The 21,245-nt window shown below is 42.2% G+C and overlaps 1 protein-coding gene across 8 annotated transcripts in view; it reads left to right on the top strand.

Annotated features, from left to right (window-relative positions):
* The window catches only part of CDH3 (cadherin 3), a 107,715-nt gene that overhangs the window by 36,921 nt on the left and 49,549 nt on the right, over window positions 1–21,245 (top strand). For 7 of the 8 annotated variants that reach the window (XM_049703972.1, XM_049703971.1, XM_049703969.1 and 4 more), the window contains one exon: window positions 3,848–4,026. The exons of the other annotated variant lie outside the window; for it this stretch is intronic. In XM_049703972.1, the coding sequence (XP_049559929.1) occupies window positions 3,848–4,026 (179 nt within the window). The remainder of the gene's footprint in view (window positions 1–3,847; window positions 4,027–21,245) is intronic. 8 annotated transcript variants of the gene reach the window in all.

The following is a 21,245-nucleotide window of genomic DNA, read 5'->3' as shown; positions in this document are numbered from 1 at the left end:
TGATGAGGACCCCAGACAGGAAATGCCACTGCCCCTCCAAAGCATATTCTAAGACAGGGAACTTGAAGAGGAACTCAAAGCAGAAAATAACTGCAATTGATTATCCCAGGAATGCAGGGGCATTTCAACAGCAAAAAAAATCGATTTATGTAATATACCACACTGTGTGGTTAAAGGAGAAAAATGTGATCATCTCAATACCGGCATGAAAAAGTAGGTGATAAAACTCATACTTATTTATGATTAAACAGTAGTAAACCAGAACTAAAGGGAAATTCCTGTTCTTGATATATCTCCCCATATGAAACAAAACTTTTATAAAAATTATTTATTTATTTTTGGCTGTATTGGGTCTTTGTTTCTATGCACGGGCTTTCTTTAGTTGTGGCGAGCGGGGGCTACTCTTCGTTGCTGTGCACGGGCTTCTCATTGCGGTGGCTTCTCTTATTGCAGAGCTTGGGCTCTAGGTGAGCAGGCTCAGTAGTTGTGGCACACAGCTTTGTTGCTCTGCAGCATGTGGGATCTTCCCGGACCAGGGCTCAAACCTGTGTCCCCTGCATTGGCAGGCAGATTCTTAACCTCTGTGCCACCAGGGAAGTCCTGAAACAAAACTTAATAGCGAAACAATAGAACTATTCCCAAACCAGGAACAAGGCAAGGATGCTATCATTCTTACTATTTGATATTATAACGGTAGCAACTGATTTTCAACAAAGGTCCCAAGACCACTCAATGGGGAAAGAATAGTCTTTTCCACAAATTGTACTGGGACAACAGAATATCTAAAAGAAAGAAGCTGAACTCTTAGCTCACACCATCTACAGAAACGAAATCAAAATGGATTGAAAACCTAAATGTAAGAGCTAAAACTGTAAAACTCTTAGAAGAAAACATAGGTGTAAATCTTCATGACCTTGGATTAGGCAACAATTTCTTAGATATGACACCAAAGGCATGGGCAACCAAAGGAAAAAATAGATAAATTGGACTTCATCAAAATAAAAACTTTTGTGCTTTAAAGGACATTGTGAAAACGAAAAGACATCACACGGAATGGGAGAAAATATTTGAACATCATATATCTGATTAGGGTCTAGAATATATAAAGAATTCTTACAACTCAACAATAAAAAGACAAATACCCATTTTAAAAATGGACAAAGGGGGGCTTCCCCGGTGGTGCAGTGGTTGAGAGTCCGCCTGCCGATGCAGGGGACATGGCTTCGTGCCCCGGTTCGGGAGGACCCCACATGCCGTGGAGCGGCTGGGCCCGTGAGCCATGGCCGCTGAGCCTGCGCATCCGGAGCCTGTGCTCTGCAGCGGGAGAGGCCACAACAGTGAGAGGCCCACATACACCCCCCCTCAAAAAAAAAGGACAAAGGGGCTTCCCTGGTGGCACAGTGATTAAGAATCCACCTGTCAATGCAGGGGACACGGGTTCGAGCCCTGGTCCAGGAAGATCCCACATGCCGCGGAGCAACTAAGCCCATGTGCCACAACTACTGAGCCTGAGCTCTAGAGCCCATGCTCTGCAACAAGAGAAGCCACGACAGTGAGAGGTCTGCGCACCACAACGAAGAGTAGCCCCTACTCACCACAACTGGAGAAAGCCCGCACACAGCAACGAAGACCTAACACAGCCAAAAAAACCCAAAAAACAAATAAATTTACATAAATAAATAAATAAACCAATGAGCAAGTATTACTAAAAAAAAAAAAAAAATGGACAAAGGATTCAAACAGACTTTTCTCCGAAGAAGACATGCAAATGGACAACAAGCCCATGAAAAGGTGCTCAACATCACTAGACATTAGGGAAATGCAGATCAAAATCACGAGATACTACTTCACGCACACTAGGATGGCTATTTTTTTAAATGGCTAATTTTTTTTAAATGGAAAATAACAAGTGTTGGCAAAGATATGGAGAAATTGGAAACTTCACTCATTGCTGGCAGAAATGTAAAATAGTCCAGCCATTGTGGAAAAAGTTTTTGCAGTTCATCAAAAAATTAAACATAGAATTACCATATGACCCAGCAGTTCCATTCTGAGGTACATATCTAAGAGAACTGAAAATATGTTTGTATAAAAACTCGTGCATGAATGTTCATAGCAGCATTACTCATAGTAGCCCAAAAGCAGAAACAACACAGATGTCCATCAACTGATGAATGGCTAAACAAAATGGTATATTATTCAGCCAAAAAACGGAATGACATCCTGATACATGCTACAATGTGAATGACCTTTGAAAACATTATGCTAAGTTTAAGAAGCCAGACACTATTACTGAAGCCCGCACACCTAGAGCCTGTGCTCCGCAACAAGGGAAGCCACTGCGATGAGAAGCCCATGCACTGCAATGAAGAGTAGCCCCCGCTCACCGCAACTAGAGAAAGCCTGCACACAGCAACAAATATCCAACTCAGCCAAAAATATAAATAAATAAAAAATTTTTAAATGGTGAATTTTATGGTATGTGAATTATATATCAATTAAACCAACTCTGCGAGTACTTAAAAAACTGAAATTGAAAAATCCAGTTCCAGCAATTCCACTTCTTGGTACACAGCCTAGAGACACACACACTCCCTATGCACCAGGAATACATATAAGGATGGTTACTTCAGTGGATTAAAAATGGCCACAGATTCTCTGCAGTCCCTCCTTTCAAAATGTAGGGTCTCTTTACCCACCCTTTGAATTTGAACTGGTCTCTTGACTCACTTTAACCAATAGAATGCAACACAAGTGACTATTGCCAAGTTTTGAGTGAGGCCTCAGGAGACCTCCTGCACTTGCTTTCTTGGAACATTTCCACCATCATATGACAAAGTTCAGCTGGAAAAAGAGGGCCAGACATCACAACTGAGGCTCCAGACATGTGAGTGAGGCCATCGTGGGCCATCCCACCAAGCTGCCAGCTGACTACAGCCACTAAGTGAGTCCAGGTAAGATCAGAAGAACCATCTTGTCAACCCACGGAATCATGAGAAATAACAAACTGTTCTTGCTTTAAGCCACAACGTTTTAGGAATGCTTGGCTACCCAGCAATGGCTAACTGATACAATACTGAGGCCTTGTTTGCACGATCAGAAAACTAGGAAGCAACCCAAGTGCAGGCTGGATGGTGTAGTGGGTTTAGCCTGAAGTTTGGCCTCTGACTTGGGCCCCAAATCCCACCCTGCCACTTACCAGCTGTGTGTTGATGAGAAATTTATTTGACTTATCCCTATGTCCTCCTAGGTCCTTGTAAGAATTCAAGGGGTTAATACACCTAGAGGACTTGGAATAGTTTCTGGTAGAGAGGAATACTATTAAGTGTTGACTGTTGGTATTGGCTATTGATATGCTCACCAACAAAGTGTGGTTTATATATGTGTTGGAGGGACTTCCCTGGTGGTGCAGAGGTTAAGAATCCGCCTGCCAATGCGGGGGACACAGGTTCGAGCCCTGGTCCGGGAATATCCCACATGCCGCGGAGCAACTAAGCCTGTGCGCCGCAACTACTGAACCTGCGCTCTAGAGCCCGCTCGCCTAGAGCCCATGCTCTGCAACAAGAGAAGCCACTGCAATGAGAAGCCTGGGCGCAGCAACGAAGAGTAGCCCCGACTCGCCGCAACTAAAGAAAGTCCGCATGCAGCAACAAAGACCCAACACAGCCAAAAAAATAATTAATTAATTAAAAAAAAATATATATATATATATATATGTTGGAGGCGATAAAGGAGTAAATTTCCTGTATACTAACTTGGACAATTCTCAGAAATATATGATTGTATTGGAAAAAGCAAGTCATAGGACTATAACATTTACATAAAGGTTTTTTTTTTTTTTTTTAAGCGGTACGCGGACCTCTCACTGTTGTGGCCTTTCCCGTTGCCGGAGCACAGGCTCAGTGGCCATGGCTCACGGGCCCAGCCGCTCCGTGGCATGTGGGATCTTCCCGGACCAGGGCACGAACCCATGTCCCCTGCATCGGCAGGCGGACTCTCAACCACTGCGCCATCAGGGAAGCCCACGTAAAGGTATTTTTAAAATACAGGGAGGAGGACATAAATACACCTCAGAGCATTTGCCTCTTTGAAGGCAAAGATGGGAATGGCTAAGTAGAAATCAAGGAGTTTTGCTTTTTTTAATAAATTTATTTATTTTTGGCTGCGTTGGGTCTTCGCTGCTGTACGTGCGGGCTTTCTGTAGTTGCGGCGAGCGGGGGCTACTCTTCGTTGCGGTGCGCGAGCTTCTCATTGCGGTGGCTTCTCCTGTTGCGGAGCATGGGCTCTAGGCACGCGGGCTTCAGTAGTTGTGGCACGTGGGCTCGGTAGTTGTGGCTTGTGGGCTCTAGAGCGCAGCCTCAGTAGTTGTGGCGCACGGGCTTAGTTGCTCTGTGGCATGTGGCATCTTCCTGGTCCATGGCTTGAACCCGTGTCCCCTGCATTGGCAGGTGAATTCTTAACCACTGCGCCACCAGGGCAGTCCAAGAAGGATTTTTGCTTTAATCACAATGTTCTTTTTTATTATTATACAAAAAGACACTAGTTATATAATTTTTAAAAAGTTATGCATAGGAAAAAGACTAGAAGCAAAGAAGTTAAATTGCCAACATTGGTTAATTTGGTTTGATGAGAATATAAGGGTTTTTTTTCTTCCTTATTCTTTACTGCCTCCCCAGCCCCCACCCGAATTCCTGTATTAATTACAATGGTTCCGAATCCTTCCTTTTCTGCACCATCCGCTTGGGGACCTGATCTTCCCGGACCAGTCCTGACATCTGCCTTGTCACAGGCAGGCTCAGCCCAGTGTGCATAGCAGCTGGCACTGCTATCCAGGGCCACCCTGCTCGGGCCCACCCAGGCCCACAGGTGGCTGTATTCTTGCCAAGGCTTCAGATCTCAGGCTTTGATCCTTAACGTGCTCGAAGAACAACTCCTTAGTTTTGCTCATCGGAATTTAAGGGGTTCCCCTTCCTCCAGCTCCCCCAGCAAGGGGCCCTAGCACCCTCCTGCAAGCAGCTGAGGGGAAACCATGGGGAGGGGAGTTTGTACAGGAGGTGTCTGGGAAAGGGGGAAGCACAACAGAGGCACACGCCAGAGGCAATTTCCTTCACGGCAGATGCCGAATGGAGGACTTTATCAGGCTCTTTAAATTTTTAAAGACTTGTTGGTGATGTTTTGTCTTGCTGTCACTATGTTATTGAGGAGGGCAGATAAATCAGCTTTGGTGTTCTCAGCTACTGTGTATAAGGGTGTGAAAGTAAAGGCTGTTGCAGGGCCTACAGAATACAGGTTAGTGGGGTCCAGGTGGAAATTGGGAATCAAGAGAATTGTTTGCATCTCTAACACAATGGTTCCTGGATTCTTCTGTTTGGACACTTTTGTCTTCTCAGGCCTGGGTTTTATATCCAAAGGGAGATCGTGAAGTTGTTCTTTCTGGTTTTGATTGATAGGTTCTGGATTAGACACTCTGGAAAATAGTAAGTTCAGATAAGACTGTTTTTTTCCTTTTTTAATAGATATTTATTGGAGTATAATTGCTTCACAATACCGTGTTAGTTTCTGTTGCATAACAAAGCAAATCATCCATATGCATACATATGTCCCCATATCCCCTCCCTCTTGAGCCTCCCCCGCATCCTCCCTATCCCACCCCTGTAGGTCATCTCAAAGCACCGAGCCGACCTCCCTGTGCTATGCTGCTGCTTCCCACCAGCCAACTATTTTACATTCGGTAGTGTATATATGTCGATGCTACTCTCACTTCGCCCCAGCGCTTCGTTCTCCCATCCCATATCATCAAGTCCATTCTCTATGTCTACCTCTTTATTCCTGTCCTGCACCCTGCAACTAGGTTCATCAGTACCATTTTTTTTTTTTAGATTCCACATATATGCGTTTACATACAGTATTTGTTTTTCCGTTTTGATTTACTTCACTCTGTATGACAGACTCTAGGTCCATCCACCTCACTACAAATAATTAAATTTCGTTTCTTTTTATGGCTGAGTAATATTCCAGTGTATATATATATATACCACATCTTCTTTATCCGTTCATCTGTCAGTGCACATTTAGGTTACTTCCATGACCTGGCTATTGTAAATAGTGCTGCAGTGAACATTGTGGTGCATGTCTCTTTTTGAATTATGGTTTTCTCAGGGTATATGCCCAGTAGTGGGATTGCTGGGTAATATGGTAGTTCTATTTTTAGTTTTTTAAGGAACCTCCATACTGTTTTCCATAGTGGTTGTATCAGTTTACACTCCCACCAACAGTGTAGGAGGGTTCCCTTTTCACCACACCCCTTCCAGCATTATTGTTTCTAGCTTTTTTGATAATGGCCATTCTGACCAGCATGAAGTGATACCTCATTGTAGTTTTGATTTGCATTTCTCTAACAATTAGTGATGTTGAGCATCTTTTCATGTGTCTCTTGGCCATCTGTATGCCTTCCTTGGTGAAATGTCTATTTAGGTCTTCCGCCCATTTTTTTTTTTTTTTTTTTTTTTTAAGCGGGCCTCTCACTGTTGTGGCCTCTCCCACTGTGGAGCACAGGCTCTGGACGCACAGGCTCAGCGGCCATGGCTCATGGGCCCAGCCGCTCCACGGCATGTGGGATCTTCCCAGACCGGAGCACGAACCCGCGTCCCCTGCATCGGCAGGCGGACTCCCAACCACTGCGCCACCAGGGAAGCCCCCGCCCATTTTTTAACTGGATTGTTTGGTTTTTGGATATTGAGCTCCATGAGCTGTTTGTATATTTTGGCGATTAATCCTTTGTCTGTTGTTTCATTTGCAAATATTTTCTCCCATTCTGAGGGTTGTCTTTTTGTCTTGTTTATGGTTTTCTTTGCTGTGCAAAAGCTTTTAAGTTTAATTAAGTCCCATTTGTTTATTTTTGTTTTTATTTATGTTACTCTAGGAGGTGGGTCAAAAAAGATCTTGCTGTGGCTTATGTCAAAGAGTGTTTTTCCTATGTTTTCCTCTGAAAGTTTCATAGTGTCTGGTCTTACATTTAAGTCTTTAATCCATTTGGAGTTTATTTTTGTGTATGGTGTTAGGTAGTGTTCTAATTTCATTCTTTTACATATAGCTGTCCAGTTTTCCCAGCACCATTTATTGAAGAGGCTGTCTTTTCTCCATTGTATGTTCTTGCCTCCTTTGTCATAAAATTAGGTGCCCATATGTGCATGGCTTTATCTCTGGGCATTCTATCCTGTTCCATTGATCTATATTTCTGTCTTTGTGCCAGTACCATACTGTCTTGATTACTGTAGTTTTGTAGTATAGTTTGAAGTCAGGGAGCCTGATTCCTTCAACTCCGTTTTTCTTTCTCAAGATTGCTTTTACTATTCGGGGTCTTTTGTGTTTCTATATGAATTGTAAGATTTTTTTGTTCTAATTCTGTGAAGAATGCCATTGCTAGTTTGGTAGGGTTTGCATTGAATCTGTAGATTGCTTTGGGTAGTATAGTCATTTTCACAATATTGATTCTTCCAATCCAAGAACATAGTATATTTCTCCATCTGTTTATGTCACCTTTGATTTCTTTCATCAGTGTTTTATAGTTTTCAGAGTACACGTCTTTAGCCTCCTTAGGCAGGTTTATTCCTAGGTATTTTATTCTTTTTGTTGCAATGATAAATGGGAGTGTTTCCTTAATTTCTCTTTCTGATTTTTCGTTGTTGGTGTATAGGAATGCCAGAGATTTCTGTGCATTAATTTTGTATCCTGCAACCTTACCAAATTCATTGATTAGTTCTAGCAGTTTTCTGGTGGCATCTTTAGGATTTTCTATGTATAGTATCATGTCATCTGCAAATAGTGACAGTTTTGCTTCTTCTTTTTCTATTTCTTTTTCTTCCCTGATTGCTGTGGCTAGGACTTCTAAAACTATGTTGAATAAGAGTGGTGAGAGTGGACATCCTTGTCTTGTTCCTGATCCTAGTGGTAATGCTTTCAGTTTTTCACCAATGACAAACCCACCCGCTTGCTGTGAGTTTGTCATATATGGCCTTTATTATGTTGAGGTAGTTTCCCTCTATGCCCATTTTCTGCAGAGTTTTTTTCATAAATGGGTGTTGAATTTTGTCAAAAGCTTTTTCTGCATCTATTGAGATGGTTTTTATTGCTTATGGTTTTTATTCCTTAATTTGTTAATGTGGTGTATCACATTGACTGATTTGCATATATTGAAGAATCCTTGCATCCATGGGATAAATCCCATTTGATCATGGTGTATGATCCTTTTAATGTGCTGTTGGATTCTGTTTGCTTGTATTTTGTTCAGGATTTTTGCATCCATGTTCATCAGTGATATTGGTCTATAATTTTCTTTTTTTGTGATATCTTTTTCTGGTTTTGGTATCAGGGTGATGGTGGCTTTGTAGAATGAATTTGGGAGTGTTTCTCCGTCTGCAATTTTTTGGAAGAGTTTGAGAAGGATGGGTGTTAACTCTTCTCTAAATGTTTGGTAGAATTCTCCTGTGAAGCCACCTGGTCCTGGACTTTTGTTTGTTGGAAGATTTTTAATTACGGTTTCAATTTCATTACTTGTGATAGGTCTGTTCATATTTTCTAATTCTTCCTGGTTCAGTCTTGGAAAATTGTACCTTTCCAAGAATTTGTCCATTTCTTTGTGGTTGTCCATTTTATTGGCATATAGTTGTTTGTAGTAGTCTCTTATAATCCTTTGTATTTCTGCAGTGTCAGTTGTGATTTCTCCTTTTTCATTTCTAATTTTATTGATTTGTGTCCTCTCCCTTTTTTCTTTTTTTTTTTGCGGTACGCGGGCCTCTCACTGTTGTGGCCTCTCCTGTTGCGGAGAACAGACTCCAGATGCGCAGGCTCAGCAGCCATGGCTCACGGGCCCAGCTGCTTCGAGGCATGTGGGATCTTCCTGGACCGGGGCACGAACCCGTGTCCCCTGCATTGGCAGGTGGACTCTCAACCACTGCGCCACCAGGGAAGCCCTCCCTTTTTTTCTTGATGAGTCTGGCTAAGTGTTTATCAATTTTGTTTATCTTCTCAAAGAACCAGCTTTTAGTTTTTATTGATTTTTCCTATTGTTTTCTTCATTTCTATTTCATTTATTTCTGCTCTGATCTTTATGATTTCTTTCCTTCTACTGACTTTGGGTTTTCTTTGTTCTTCTTTCTGTAGTTTTTTTTTTTTTTTTTTTTTTTTTGGCCGTACGTGGGCCTATCACTGCTGTGGCCTCTCCCGTTGCGGAGCACAGGCTCCGGACGCGCAGGCCCAGCAGCCATGGCTCACGGGCCCAGCCGCTCCACGGCATGTGGGATCTTCCCAGACCGGGGCACGAACCCGTGTACCCTGCATCGGCAGGTGGACTCTCAACCACTGCGCCACCAGGGAAGCCCTCTCTAGTTGTTTTAAGTGTAGGGTTAGATTGTTTATTTGAGATTTTTCTTGTTTCCCTTTTTTTTTTAACTTATTTTTTTTGGCTATGTTGGGTCTTCATTGCTGCATGCGGACTTTCTCTAGTTGCAGCTAGCAGGGGCTACTTTTCGTTGCAGTGTGCTGTCTTCTCATTGTGGTGGCTTCTCTTGTTGCGGAGCATGGGCTCTTAGGTGCATGGACTTCTGTAGTTGTGGCTCGTGGGCTCTAGAGCACAGGTTCAGTAGTTGTGGCACATGGGCTTAGTGGCTCCGCAGCATGTGGGTTCTTCCTGGACCAGGGATTGTACCTGTGTCCGCTGCATTGGCAGGAGGATTCTTAACCACTGCACCACCAGGGAAGCCCCTTTCTTGTTTCTTGAGGTGAGACTGAATTGCTATAACTCTTAGAACTGCTTTTGCTGCATTCCGTAGGTTTTGGGTCATCATGTTTCCATTGTCATTTGTTTCTGTGTATTTTTAAAATTTCTTCTTTGACTTCTTCAGTGATCTCTTGGTTATTTAGTAGCGCACTGTTTAGCCTCCATGTATTTGTGTTTCTTACAGTTTTTTTCCTGTAATTGATTTACAATCTCATAGTGTTTTGGTCAGAAAAGATGCTTGATACAATTTCAATCTTCTTAAATTTTCTGAGGCTTGATTTGTGACCTCAAATGTGATAGATCCTGGAGAATGTTCCGTGTGCACTTGAGAAGAAAGTGTATTCTGCCACTTTTGGGTGGAATGTTCTATAAATATCAAATAGATGTATCTGGTCTATTGTGTCATTTAAAGCTTGTGTTTCCTTATTTATTTTCTATTTGGATGATCTGTCCATTGGTGTAAATGGGGTGTTAAAGTCCCTTACTGTTATTGTGTTACTGTCGATTTCTTGGCTGTTAGCATTTGCCTTATGTATTGAGGTGCTCCTATGTTGGGTGTATAAACATTTATAATTGTTACATCTTCTTCTTGGATTGATCCTTTGATCATTATGTAGTGTCCCTCCTTATGTCTTGTAACAGTCTTTATTTTAAAGTCTATTTTATCTGATACAAGTATTGCTACTCCAGCTTTCTTTTGATTTCCATTTGCATGGAATATCTTTTTCCATCCCTTCACTTTCAGTCTGTATGTGTCCCTAGGTCTGAAGTGGGTCTCTTGGAGACAGCATATATATGGGTCTTGTTTTTTTATCCATTCAGCCAGTCTGTGTCTTTTGGTTGGGACATTTAATCCCTTTACGTTCAAGGTTATTATTGATATGTATGTTCCTATTACCATTTTCTTAATTTTGGGGGGTTTGTTTTTGTGGGTCTTTTTCTTCTCTTGTGTTTCCCACTTAGAGAAGTTTCTTTAGTATTTGTTGTAAAGCTAGTTTGGTGGTGCTGAATTCTCTTAGCTTTTGTTTGTCTGAAAAGCTTTTGGCTTCTCCATCGAATCTGAATGAGATCCTTGCTGGATAGAGTAATCTTGGTTGTAGGTTTTTCTCTTTCGTCACTTTAAGAATATCCTGCCACTCCCTTCTGGCCTGCAGAGTTTCCACTGAAAAATCAGCTGATAACCTTATGAGGATGCCTTTGTATGTTATTTTTTGTTTTTCCCTTGCTGCTTTTAATATTTTTTCTTTGCATTTAATTTTTGTTAGTTTGATTAATATGTGTCTTGGTGTGTTTTTCCTAGGGTTTATCCTGTATGGGACTCTCTGTGCTTCCTGGACTTTGGTGACTATTTCCTTTCCCATGTTAGGGAAGTTTTCAACTATAATCTCTTCAAATATTTTCTCAGACCCTTTCTTTTTCTCTTCTTCTTCTTGAACCCCTATAATTTGAATGTTGGTGTGTTTAGTGTTGTCCCAGAGGTCTCTGAGATTGTCTTCAATTCTTTTCATTCTTTTTTCTTTATTCTGCTCCTTGGTAATTATTTTCACCATTTTGTCTTCCAGCTCACTTATCTGTTCTTCTGCCTCTGTTATTCATTCCTTCTAGTGTATTTTTCATTTCAGTTATTGTGTTGTTCATCTCTGTTTGTTTGTACTTTAGTTCTTCTAGATCTTTGTTAAATATTTCTTGTATTTTCTCAATCCGTGCTTCCATTCTATTTAAATGGAATAAATCCAATCTATTTCCGAGATTCTGGATTATCTTTACTATCGTTACTCTGAATTCTTTTTCAGGTAGATTGCCTATTTCCTCTTCATTTATTTGGTCTTGTAGATTTTTACCTTGCTCCTTCATCTGTGACATATTTTTTTGCTGTCTCTTTATTTATTTATTTATTTTAATGAGTGGGATTGTGTTCCTGTTCTACTGGTTGTTTAGCCTGAGGTTTCCAACAGTGGAGTTTGTAGGCTATTGGGTAGAACTGGGTCTTGGTGCTGAGATGAGGAACTCTGTGAGACCTCACACTGATGAATATTCCCTGGGGTCTGAGGTTCTCTGTTAGTCCAGTGGTTCGGACTTGGAGCTCCCACCGCAGGAGCTTCCACCCACCCCCGTGCTGGCAAATCAAGATCCTGAAAGCCACGTGGGGTGGCAAAAAAAAAAAAAAAAAGAGAGAGAGAGAGAACAATAACAAAGTAAAAAATAAAATTAGACTAGGAAACTAACAGATATGTTAGAAAGACTGTAAAAATAACAGTATAGATGAATCAACAACCAGAAGGTACATCAGTACCACAATAGTAAAAAAGAGGAGGAGGGAAAAGGAAAGAAAAAAAAAAAGGAGGGTTGGTGGGAAAGGCCTTGGCTGTGGAGAGCAGAGCCTAAGCAAGGGTGAGGTTTGGGTGGTGGGCGGGGCCAATGCTCGGGACCCACAGGACAGGAAAACCCTGGGGGCTGTGGGGGGGTGGGGCTTAGGCTCAAGGAACAGAAGGGGCCCAGGCGTGTCCCCCACCCCTGGTCTTAGAGGGCGGGGGACCTCACCTGGGAGCCCAGCAGGCTCCCCGTGTCCGAGTGGGCGGGGCAGTCACCCTACACTCCTCTCCCCACTGCCTCTCCTGATCTCCCCAGCCTCAGGGGCACCAATCTTGTCTGGCCTCAACTTCTCCTTCCCCCTTACTCCCCCTACATCCTACCGGTTCACTGTGGGGTTCCTCCCGTCTCCTTGGGGGTTAGAGTTCCCCACCAGCAGCCGGCAGGCACCCTACTTGTGGGGATACGCTAACTCCACGTCTTTCCACACAGCCATCTTGACTCCTGCCCCTCAAGACTGGTTTTTAACTCACAAATAAGACATACTCTTTACAGAAAACTAATAGAAAAAATATATATAGATAAGCCAAAAAAAAAAGAAAGAGACCACCTACCATGTCCTAGCACCATACTAAGCATTTGGTATATGTATCAAGAGGAGCTAACTATAAATTCCATGAGGACACAGCCTTTATCTGTTATGTTTAAAGCCTGGCACTGGCCTTGCTGGAAAATTCTATATCTTGAGCTGGGGGGTGAGTACACTGGTATATACATATGTAAAACTTCATCAAGATCTACATTTAAGATTTGTGCACTCAACTAAGTACAAGTTATATCTTAAATTAAAAAAAAAGAAATGTTCTAAGACATGTTCCCCAGAGTTTATGTCTGGTAGTAGGTGTTTTTAAATCACATAGAGAAACAATTATTTTCCTTTCAATTCTCTTTTAGTCCTTCGAGGATAAAGTCTCCCTTTGATGTTGATATGTCTTTGATATCTAACGCTTCATGATTTCCCTTTTTAAACAGAGCTGGTCCCAGGCTTAGCCCCCAGCAGGCAGTAATAACCAGCTAGAATTTAATGATGTTGTATCTTATTTTCATTGTACTGATTTTTAAATCAGTTACCTTCTAGTCGTGGCAAGTGGTATTGGTTTCCCATTTGATGTACTGTAGTAATATTGCTTTTTAAAGTAAATTTTTAAAGTAAATTTGTTTAAAAGTGAGTTGATTTTATGAAAAATTTTAAGTATAGAATACTCATGGTTTAAGGACCGGGCAAAAACAAAGATGATTCTTCAGTGACTGAAGTTTGGAGAAAATGGCTCTAGTAAATTCCATTTGCTATATATATATATATATATATATATATATATATATACATACATACATACACACACTACACATATGTAACAGCACAAATATGCTCTATTATAAATACGTATTATATGTATACATATAAGAAGAACTTATATGTATAAGTTATATTGAGTATGTGTTTTATATGATATACATTACTTCAATAAATGTATATTAAAATACATAAATAAATAAAAACAAATATCAACCCTCACTTGACTCCACACACACCTGCAGCTACACCCCATTTCCTTATTCCTGTTGAAAGAAATCCTGAAAAGAATTGTCAATACTATACACACTTCCTCACCTCTTACTCTTCTGTCTAATCCAGTCTGGTTTCTAGGTTGATTCTCCAGCGAAACTGTTCTCCCAATGACCTCAAACAGCCAAATTCAATGGACATATCTCTGACCACATCCTTCATGCCTGCCAGCAGCATTTGATCCAGCTGACCACTTCTTCTTTTCTGAAACCCTTTCTTCTGTTGATTTCAATCTTCTGGTTTTCCTTTGACAGGTCTTAGTCCCTACTGCTCCACCCAGACTTCAAATGTCAGAGTGCCTCGGGGCTAATCCTGTACCTTTAAGGATCATGTTTGGAGATACCCACATTAGTATCTCCAACCCAACCTAATCTCTTAGCACCAGATATAAATAGCCCATGGCCAACTAGACATCTGCACCCAGCAAGCTCACAGCTCCTCCAGCTTCACAGTCCAGGTGGAACTCTTGATTCCTCCTGCACCTGATTCTACCTCCCTAAATGGCACCACTGTCTATCCAAGCCCCAAACCTAAGAGAAGGCCTTGATTCCTCCTTTCTTCAATCTCAAAATCAGTCTCTCAGTAAGTCTTGTCAATTTCACCCCAAAGCTCTATCGAGAATCTGACCACTTTTCTGTATCTCCTCTGCAATAGTCCTAGCCAGGTCCATTGTGTCTCATCTGGACATAGCACCAGCCTCCTCTCTTTTCCCTTACTTTCATTCCTCCTGCCCCCAATTCATTTTCATACAGCAGCCAGAAGGAATGTTATAAAATATAAATCAGGCCATATTCCTCCTCTGCTTAAAATTCTTCAATAGCTTCCTTTTTATCCTGGAATAAAAGACCACTTTCTGTGGCTATAGAATCCTATATGATATGTATCTCTCACCTGTTTCTTTACTCTCACCTCATCTCCCTTTCTCTGAAGACTCCCTCTGCTTCAGCCACACTGACTTCTCCTCTGTCCCTGGTTTCTAGAAGTTGCCTACCTCAGGACCTTTGCACATGCTGTTGCCTCTGCCTGGAATACTTTCTCCTAGCTTTTCCATGACTGGCTCCTTCTCAACCTTGGTCTTAGCTTCACTGTTGCCTCCTCAGAGCGCCTGCCCTAACCAGTCTATCAAGATAAAGTGGGTTTCCGGGGCTTCCCTGGTGGTGCTGTGGTTAAGAATCCGCCTGCTAGTTTTCACAGAACTAGAATAAAAAATTTCACAATTTGTATGGAAACACAAAAGACCCCAAATAGCCAAAACAATCTTGAGAAAGAAAAACGGAGCTGGAGGAATCAGGCTCCCTGACTTCAGACTATACTACCAAGCTACAGTAATCAAGACAGTATGGTACTGGCACAAAAACAGAAATATAGATCAATGGAACAGGATAGAATGCCCAGAGATAAACCCATGCACATTTGGTCACTTTATCTTTGATAAAGGAGGCAAGAATATACAATGGAGAAAACCTCTTCAATAAGTGGTGCTGGGAAAACTGTACAGCTACATGTAAAAGAATGAAATTAGAACACTCCCTAACACCATACACAAAAATAAAGTCAAAATGGATTAAAGACCTAAATGTAAGGCCAGACACTATAAAACTCTTAAGAGGAAAACGTAGGCAGAACCCTCTATGACATAAATCACAGCAAGATCCTTTTTGACCCACCTCCTAGAGAAATGGAAATAAAAACAAAAATAAACGAATGGGACCTAATGAAACTTAGAAGCTTTTGCACAGCAAAGAGACCATAAACAAGACGAAAAGACAACCCTCAGAATGGGAGAAAATATTTGCAAATGAAGCAACTGACAAAGGATTAATCTCCAAAATTTATAAGCAGCTTAAGCAACTCAATATCAAAAAAACAAACAACCCAATCCAAAAATGAGCAGAAGACCTAAATAGACATTTCTCCAAAGAAGATATACAGATTGCCAACAAGCACATGAAAGGATGCTCAACATCACTAATTATTAGAGAAATGAAAATCAAAACTACAATGAGGTATCACCTCACATCGGTCAGAATGGCCATCATCAAAAAATCTACAAACAATAAATGCTGGAGAGGGTGTAGAGAAAAGGGAACCCTCTTGCACTGTTGGTGGGAATGTAAATTGATACAGCTACTATGGAGAACAATATGGAGGTTCCTTAAACGAAAAATAGAACTACCATATGACCCAGCAATCCCACTACTGGGCATATACCCTGAGAAAACCATAATTCAAAAAGAGTCATGTACCAAAATGTTCATTGCAGCTCTATTTACAATACCCAGGACATGGAAGCAACCTAAGTGTCCATTGACAGATGAATGGATAAAGAAGATGTGGCACATATATACACTAGAATATTACTCAGCCATAAAAAGAAACGAAATTTAGTTATTTGTAGTGAGGTGGATGGACCTAGAGTCTGTCCTACAGAGTGAAGTAAGTCAGAAAGAGAAAAACAAATACCGTATGCTAACACGTATATATGGAATCTTAAAAAAAAAACACAAGGTTCTGAAGAACCTAGGGGCAGGACAGGAATAAAGACACAGACATAGAGAATGGACTTGACGACACGGGGAGGAGGAAGGGTAATCTGGAACGAAGTGAGAGAGTGGCATGGACATATATACACTACCAAATGTAAAATAGATAGCTAGTGGGAAGCAGCCTCATAGCACAGGGAGATCAGCTCCGTGCTTTGTGACCACCTACAGGGATGGGATAGGGAGGGTGGGAGGGAGATGCAAGAGGGAGGAGATATGGGGATATATGTATATGTATAGCTGATTCACTTTGTTATAAGGCAGAAACTAACACACCATTGTAAAGCAATTATACTCCAATAAAGATGTTAAAAAAAAAAAAAAAAGAATCTGCCTGCCAATGCAGGGAACACGGGTTAGAGCCCTTGTCCAGGAAGATCCCACATGCCGTGGAGCAACTAAGCCCGAGTGCCACAACTACGGAGCCTGCGCTCCAGAGCCCACATGCCACAACTACTGAAGGCCGCGCACCTAGAGCCCGTGCTCCACAAGAGAAGCCACCGCAATGAGAAGCCCGCGCACCGCAACGAAGAGTAGCCCCCGCTCACCACAACTAGAGAAAGCCCGCGCGCAATAACGAAGACCCAACGCAGCCAAAAATAAATTAATTTTTTTAAAAAAATGGGCTTCCCCGGTAACTATCTTATTGCTTTATTTTTTTTCCTTCTTAGCACTTTCAATAGTCTGTAATTATCTTGTTTACTTCTCTACGTTTTTAATACAAAGTCCATGATATCAAGGATCTTGTCTATTTGATTCACCATTGCATTCTCAGTGCCCAGAATAGCATCTGACATGTAGTAGGCCCTCAATAAATATTTCTTGAATGTAATGAGTGGAGAGGTAGGTGGGGCCTAGACCAAGCAGGACCTCAAGAGAGCATCTTGGGGAGGCATTTAGGGATTTTAATCAGAGATCCAAAGTGATCAGACTTGGCAGTTGTAAATGATCAGTCTGACAGAAGTGGGGAAAACAGATTGGAGGGTGATGAAGGAAAGCTCCTGCAGTAGTTCAGGAGAGAGATAATAGGGTTAAATGGAATAAGATGTACAAAGCACTTAGCATTTAACCATAAGGGATGAGAGGGGGATTACTATTACCAATATAGCAGGCAAGCAAGGATTGCTTGAATTTAATGACGGTAAAGTTAAGAGTCCAGAGATAGAGGGACTTGTGTATCTCCTGGAATCTTTGAATCTCTAATCTTTTCCTCCAGTGATAAATGCTAGAATTTCTTATCCTTATCGAGTTAATTTGACCTCTATTTTGGTAATTCATATGCATTCATATTTGCATTCTTACACCTGTGTTCCTTCTTACCACCATCAACTGGTGGTAGAATTCCACGGAGAGAGCTTCTGACACTTCTCATTAGCTGTGTGACCTGGTAAATCACCTAATCTCTCTGAACTCAGTTTCGTTTTCTGTAAAATGAGGACTCTGATATCTATTCTGTCCATCGTGAGGATCAGTGAATAACTGTACAGAAAATATTTTCACAATGCAAGAATAATTATTACTGTTATTTCACTCAGTAAATATTTATTAAGCACCTACTGTGTACCAAGCACTGTTTGTTGGTGCTGGGAATACAGCAGTGGCATGGGGGGAAGGGCAACGACAGAAGTCCATTCAGATTCTGAACATTTTGGATTTTGATTGTATTTTCCAAATTGGCAGATCACCTTGGGCCCCTGTTGAAAAATATAGATTGTTGGCCTGACCTCAGCCTTGATCAGAATGGGGAAGGTAGAATGAGGGGAGGGTTAACTATCTCTCCGAAGTTATTCAGAAAGGACTGAAAATAAGAGATTAGGTGGATTAAATTGCCTCCCTTTTCCTTTTCCCAAATACTGATCACCACTCAGCAATTCTGCATACACATCTGTGGGTTTTTTTTGTTTGTTTCGTTTTATAATGAATGTTAACCCTCTTATTTATTTATTTTTGGCTGCGTTGGGTCTTCGTTGCTGCACGAGGGCTTTCTCTAGTTGCAGCGAGCGGGGGCTACTCTTCATTGGGTGCACAGGTTTCTCATTGCGGTGGCTTCTCTTGTGGAGCATGGACTCTAGGCGCGTGGGCTTTAGGAGTTGTGTACACGGGCTCAGTAGTTGTGGCTCGCAGGCTCTAGAGCACAGGCTCAGTAGTTGTGGCACACAGGCTTAGTTGCTCCGCGGCATGTGGGATCTTCCTGGACCAGGGCTTGAACCCGTGTCCCCTGAATTGGCAGGTGGATTCTTAACCACTGTGCCAGCAGGGAAGCCCTACACATCTGTTCATATACTGAATTTTCCAAAACATTTCTAATAAGAAGTACCTTCAGCTGGCTCCTGGGGAGGGCAAGTCCAAACATCAGAACCAGCCATGTGACCTTGAAGGAGAAGGCAGTGGAAGTACCAGAAAGCACTGTCCTTGGCGGTGTTTTTGTCTGCCACAGAGCTTGCTGTACAACTGATCTGGATCTTACTGTCCTCATCGCCAAAATGAGGTCAGGGTTTCATGACTACCAGTTCATGGAGGGGTGCTGGGTTAGTTGAATCAGAATCACCTAGGGAGCTTATTAAATTTCTAGATTCCTGGGCCTCATGGACTGGTGAGTCCGACTCAGTAGGACCAGGATGGCGTCCATCACCTCCTCTATTTTATTTTATTTTATTTATTTATTTATTGCGGTACGCAGGCCTCTCACCGCTGTGGCCTCTCCTGTTGCGGAGCACAGGCTCCGGACGCGCAGGCTCAGCAGCCATGGCCCACAGGCCCAGCCGCTCCGCGGCACGTGGGATCCTCCCGGACCGGGGCACGAACCCGTGTCCCCTGCATTGGCAGACGGACTCCCAACCACTGCGCCACCAGGGAAGCCCACCTCCTCTATTTTTAATTAGCTTCCTGGCAGTTAATTTTTGATACGTATCCAGATTTGGTATCTCACTAGGGTAGATCAGACTCTCTGTGCTTCAGTTTTCTCATCTGTAAAATATAATCATTCCTCAGATGGTAGAATTAAATAAGCTAATTTACATAATGCGCTTAGAACAGTGTCTGTCCCATAGTAAGTACTGGGTAAGTTTTAACTGTTCTGTCAGTCAAGGTCCAATCAGGAAGACAAACCACTGGGAGTATTTAAAGCAGAGGGAACTTAATGCAGAGGTGATGGAGAGGCTAAGAAGCCAAACAGGGGACAGTGATACAACCTAGAGATTAGGCAGCAAGAAGTCATCCACCCCTTAGCAGGAGAAAGAGAGGGAAATGGTGGTGTTTCCAGAGCCCAGAGTCTGGCAGAACCTGGACCGACAGCAGGAGCTGTAGCTGTAGATTAAACACAGCCATTATCAAACAGCTGAAGGAGGAGGCATACCCCGGCTTTTCCCTTTGTCCCACCCTCCAGTCTCCCACTAGTGCCTCCCATTGGCTGAACCCAGCAGGAAGTCATCTCTCAAGTGAGCCTGGGAAACTTCATCTGCAGAGATCACCCCTGCCTTTCAGGGGAAGTATGAAGAATGTCTCTGAGGACAGATTATTATTATTTTGTTGTTATTATTTTCTTTAAGGTCTTTTTGAGCCCTACAGTTCTCAAAGTCTCTAGACCTTAGCCAACCACAGGGATTCAGGGCTTTGTGAGTGCTTATTGATTAATCGATTCTGTGCCTTCATTGTATACACATACATAAATGCTTAGCCTCTTATCTCTGGAAACCGACAGCTCAGGCCTTGGCAAAAATTCACCGGTGCAGCGGAGCCCTGCCCGAGGTTCAAGGAAAGGGAAGGTATGTGGATCAGGTTTCTCTCTGGGGATCAGCTGCCTCAGCACCTTCAAGGATTCAAAAGTGATAGATGGGAAAGCTGGCCAGAGACATCACTGGGCAGAAAGGAGGGTCCCAGAAAGTTCAGGAACAGACATAAAGAAGTAAGACTGTGGAAGCATTTGTAGGTGCACTGGGCAGGGGAGGGAAGGAGCAGGAAATAGGGCCGCACTCAGTTTTAAGGACACTTCCTAGAAAAGATTGGAAAACACCCACTTGTCTTTGGGACATAACCCTGTAAGTGTGCTATGTGGGAGTGGAGCTCTGGGAATTTTGCTACCAAAAATGGGCAGAAAAGCTCTTTCTAAATATTTCTTGGAGGACCCAGAATTTAACCTTGGACCAGAGGCAAATATGTTTATTTTAAGAGGTTCTTAAAAGATCAGATATTGTGGAATTCTTCCTAATATACCAAAGACCTGCTCCCCAAGTTCATTCTTCCAGCAAACATTGATGAATAGTAGGTTGGAAACTGATTCAGGCAATGAGTTTTGGAGTGAGACAGAACTGGGTTGCACTGTGGCTTTGCCTCTGTCCTAGCAGTGTGGCCTTGGGCAAGGGATTTAACTTCAGTTTCCTCGTCTGTGAAAAGGGAACTAGCGTGTAGAGTTGAGAGGATGAGAGTGAGATCATGCATGAAAATACTTAGAGTCTGAATCCAGAGTGTGCTAGTAGTTCATTTTATTATGACTTGTATTATTTGTATGACACTTGGCTAAACACTTTGCTGCCTATTAGCTCATTGGATTTCACATCAGCTCTGTGAGGTGGGTCAGGGAACCCACATTGATTTTGTGTCTACTCTGCTTCTAGCACCCTGCCAGATGCTTAACAGTTATTATATTCTTGATTTCACTCAGTCAATACATATTTCAGTATCTATTTTATGCCAGGCTGTTCTGTGCACTGGGGGTACAGCAATGAACAAAGACAAAAATCCCTGCCTCTCAGGGAGGATACACTCAGTGAGGGGAGAGCGACAATAAATACAATTTAATGAATACTTAGGTTCACTATGTTCCAAAGTGCTTTACAAATATTAACCCATAACCTATGAGGAAGGTATTGTTATGCTTATCCCATTTTACAGATGAGGATACTGAGGCACAAGGGAGTTGAAAGTCACTTGGCCAAGGTCTCACAGCTTGGAAGAGCTGCATTAATGATTCAAAGCCAGACAGTGTGAC

This window comes from Orcinus orca, chromosome 20, assembly GCF_937001465.1.
Source record: "Orcinus orca chromosome 20, mOrcOrc1.1, whole genome shotgun sequence".
Lineage (NCBI taxonomy): Eukaryota > Metazoa > Chordata > Mammalia > Artiodactyla > Delphinidae > Orcinus > Orcinus orca.
Note: the sequence above shows the minus strand (reverse complement) of the source record. Positions and strands in the feature narration are given on the sequence as shown.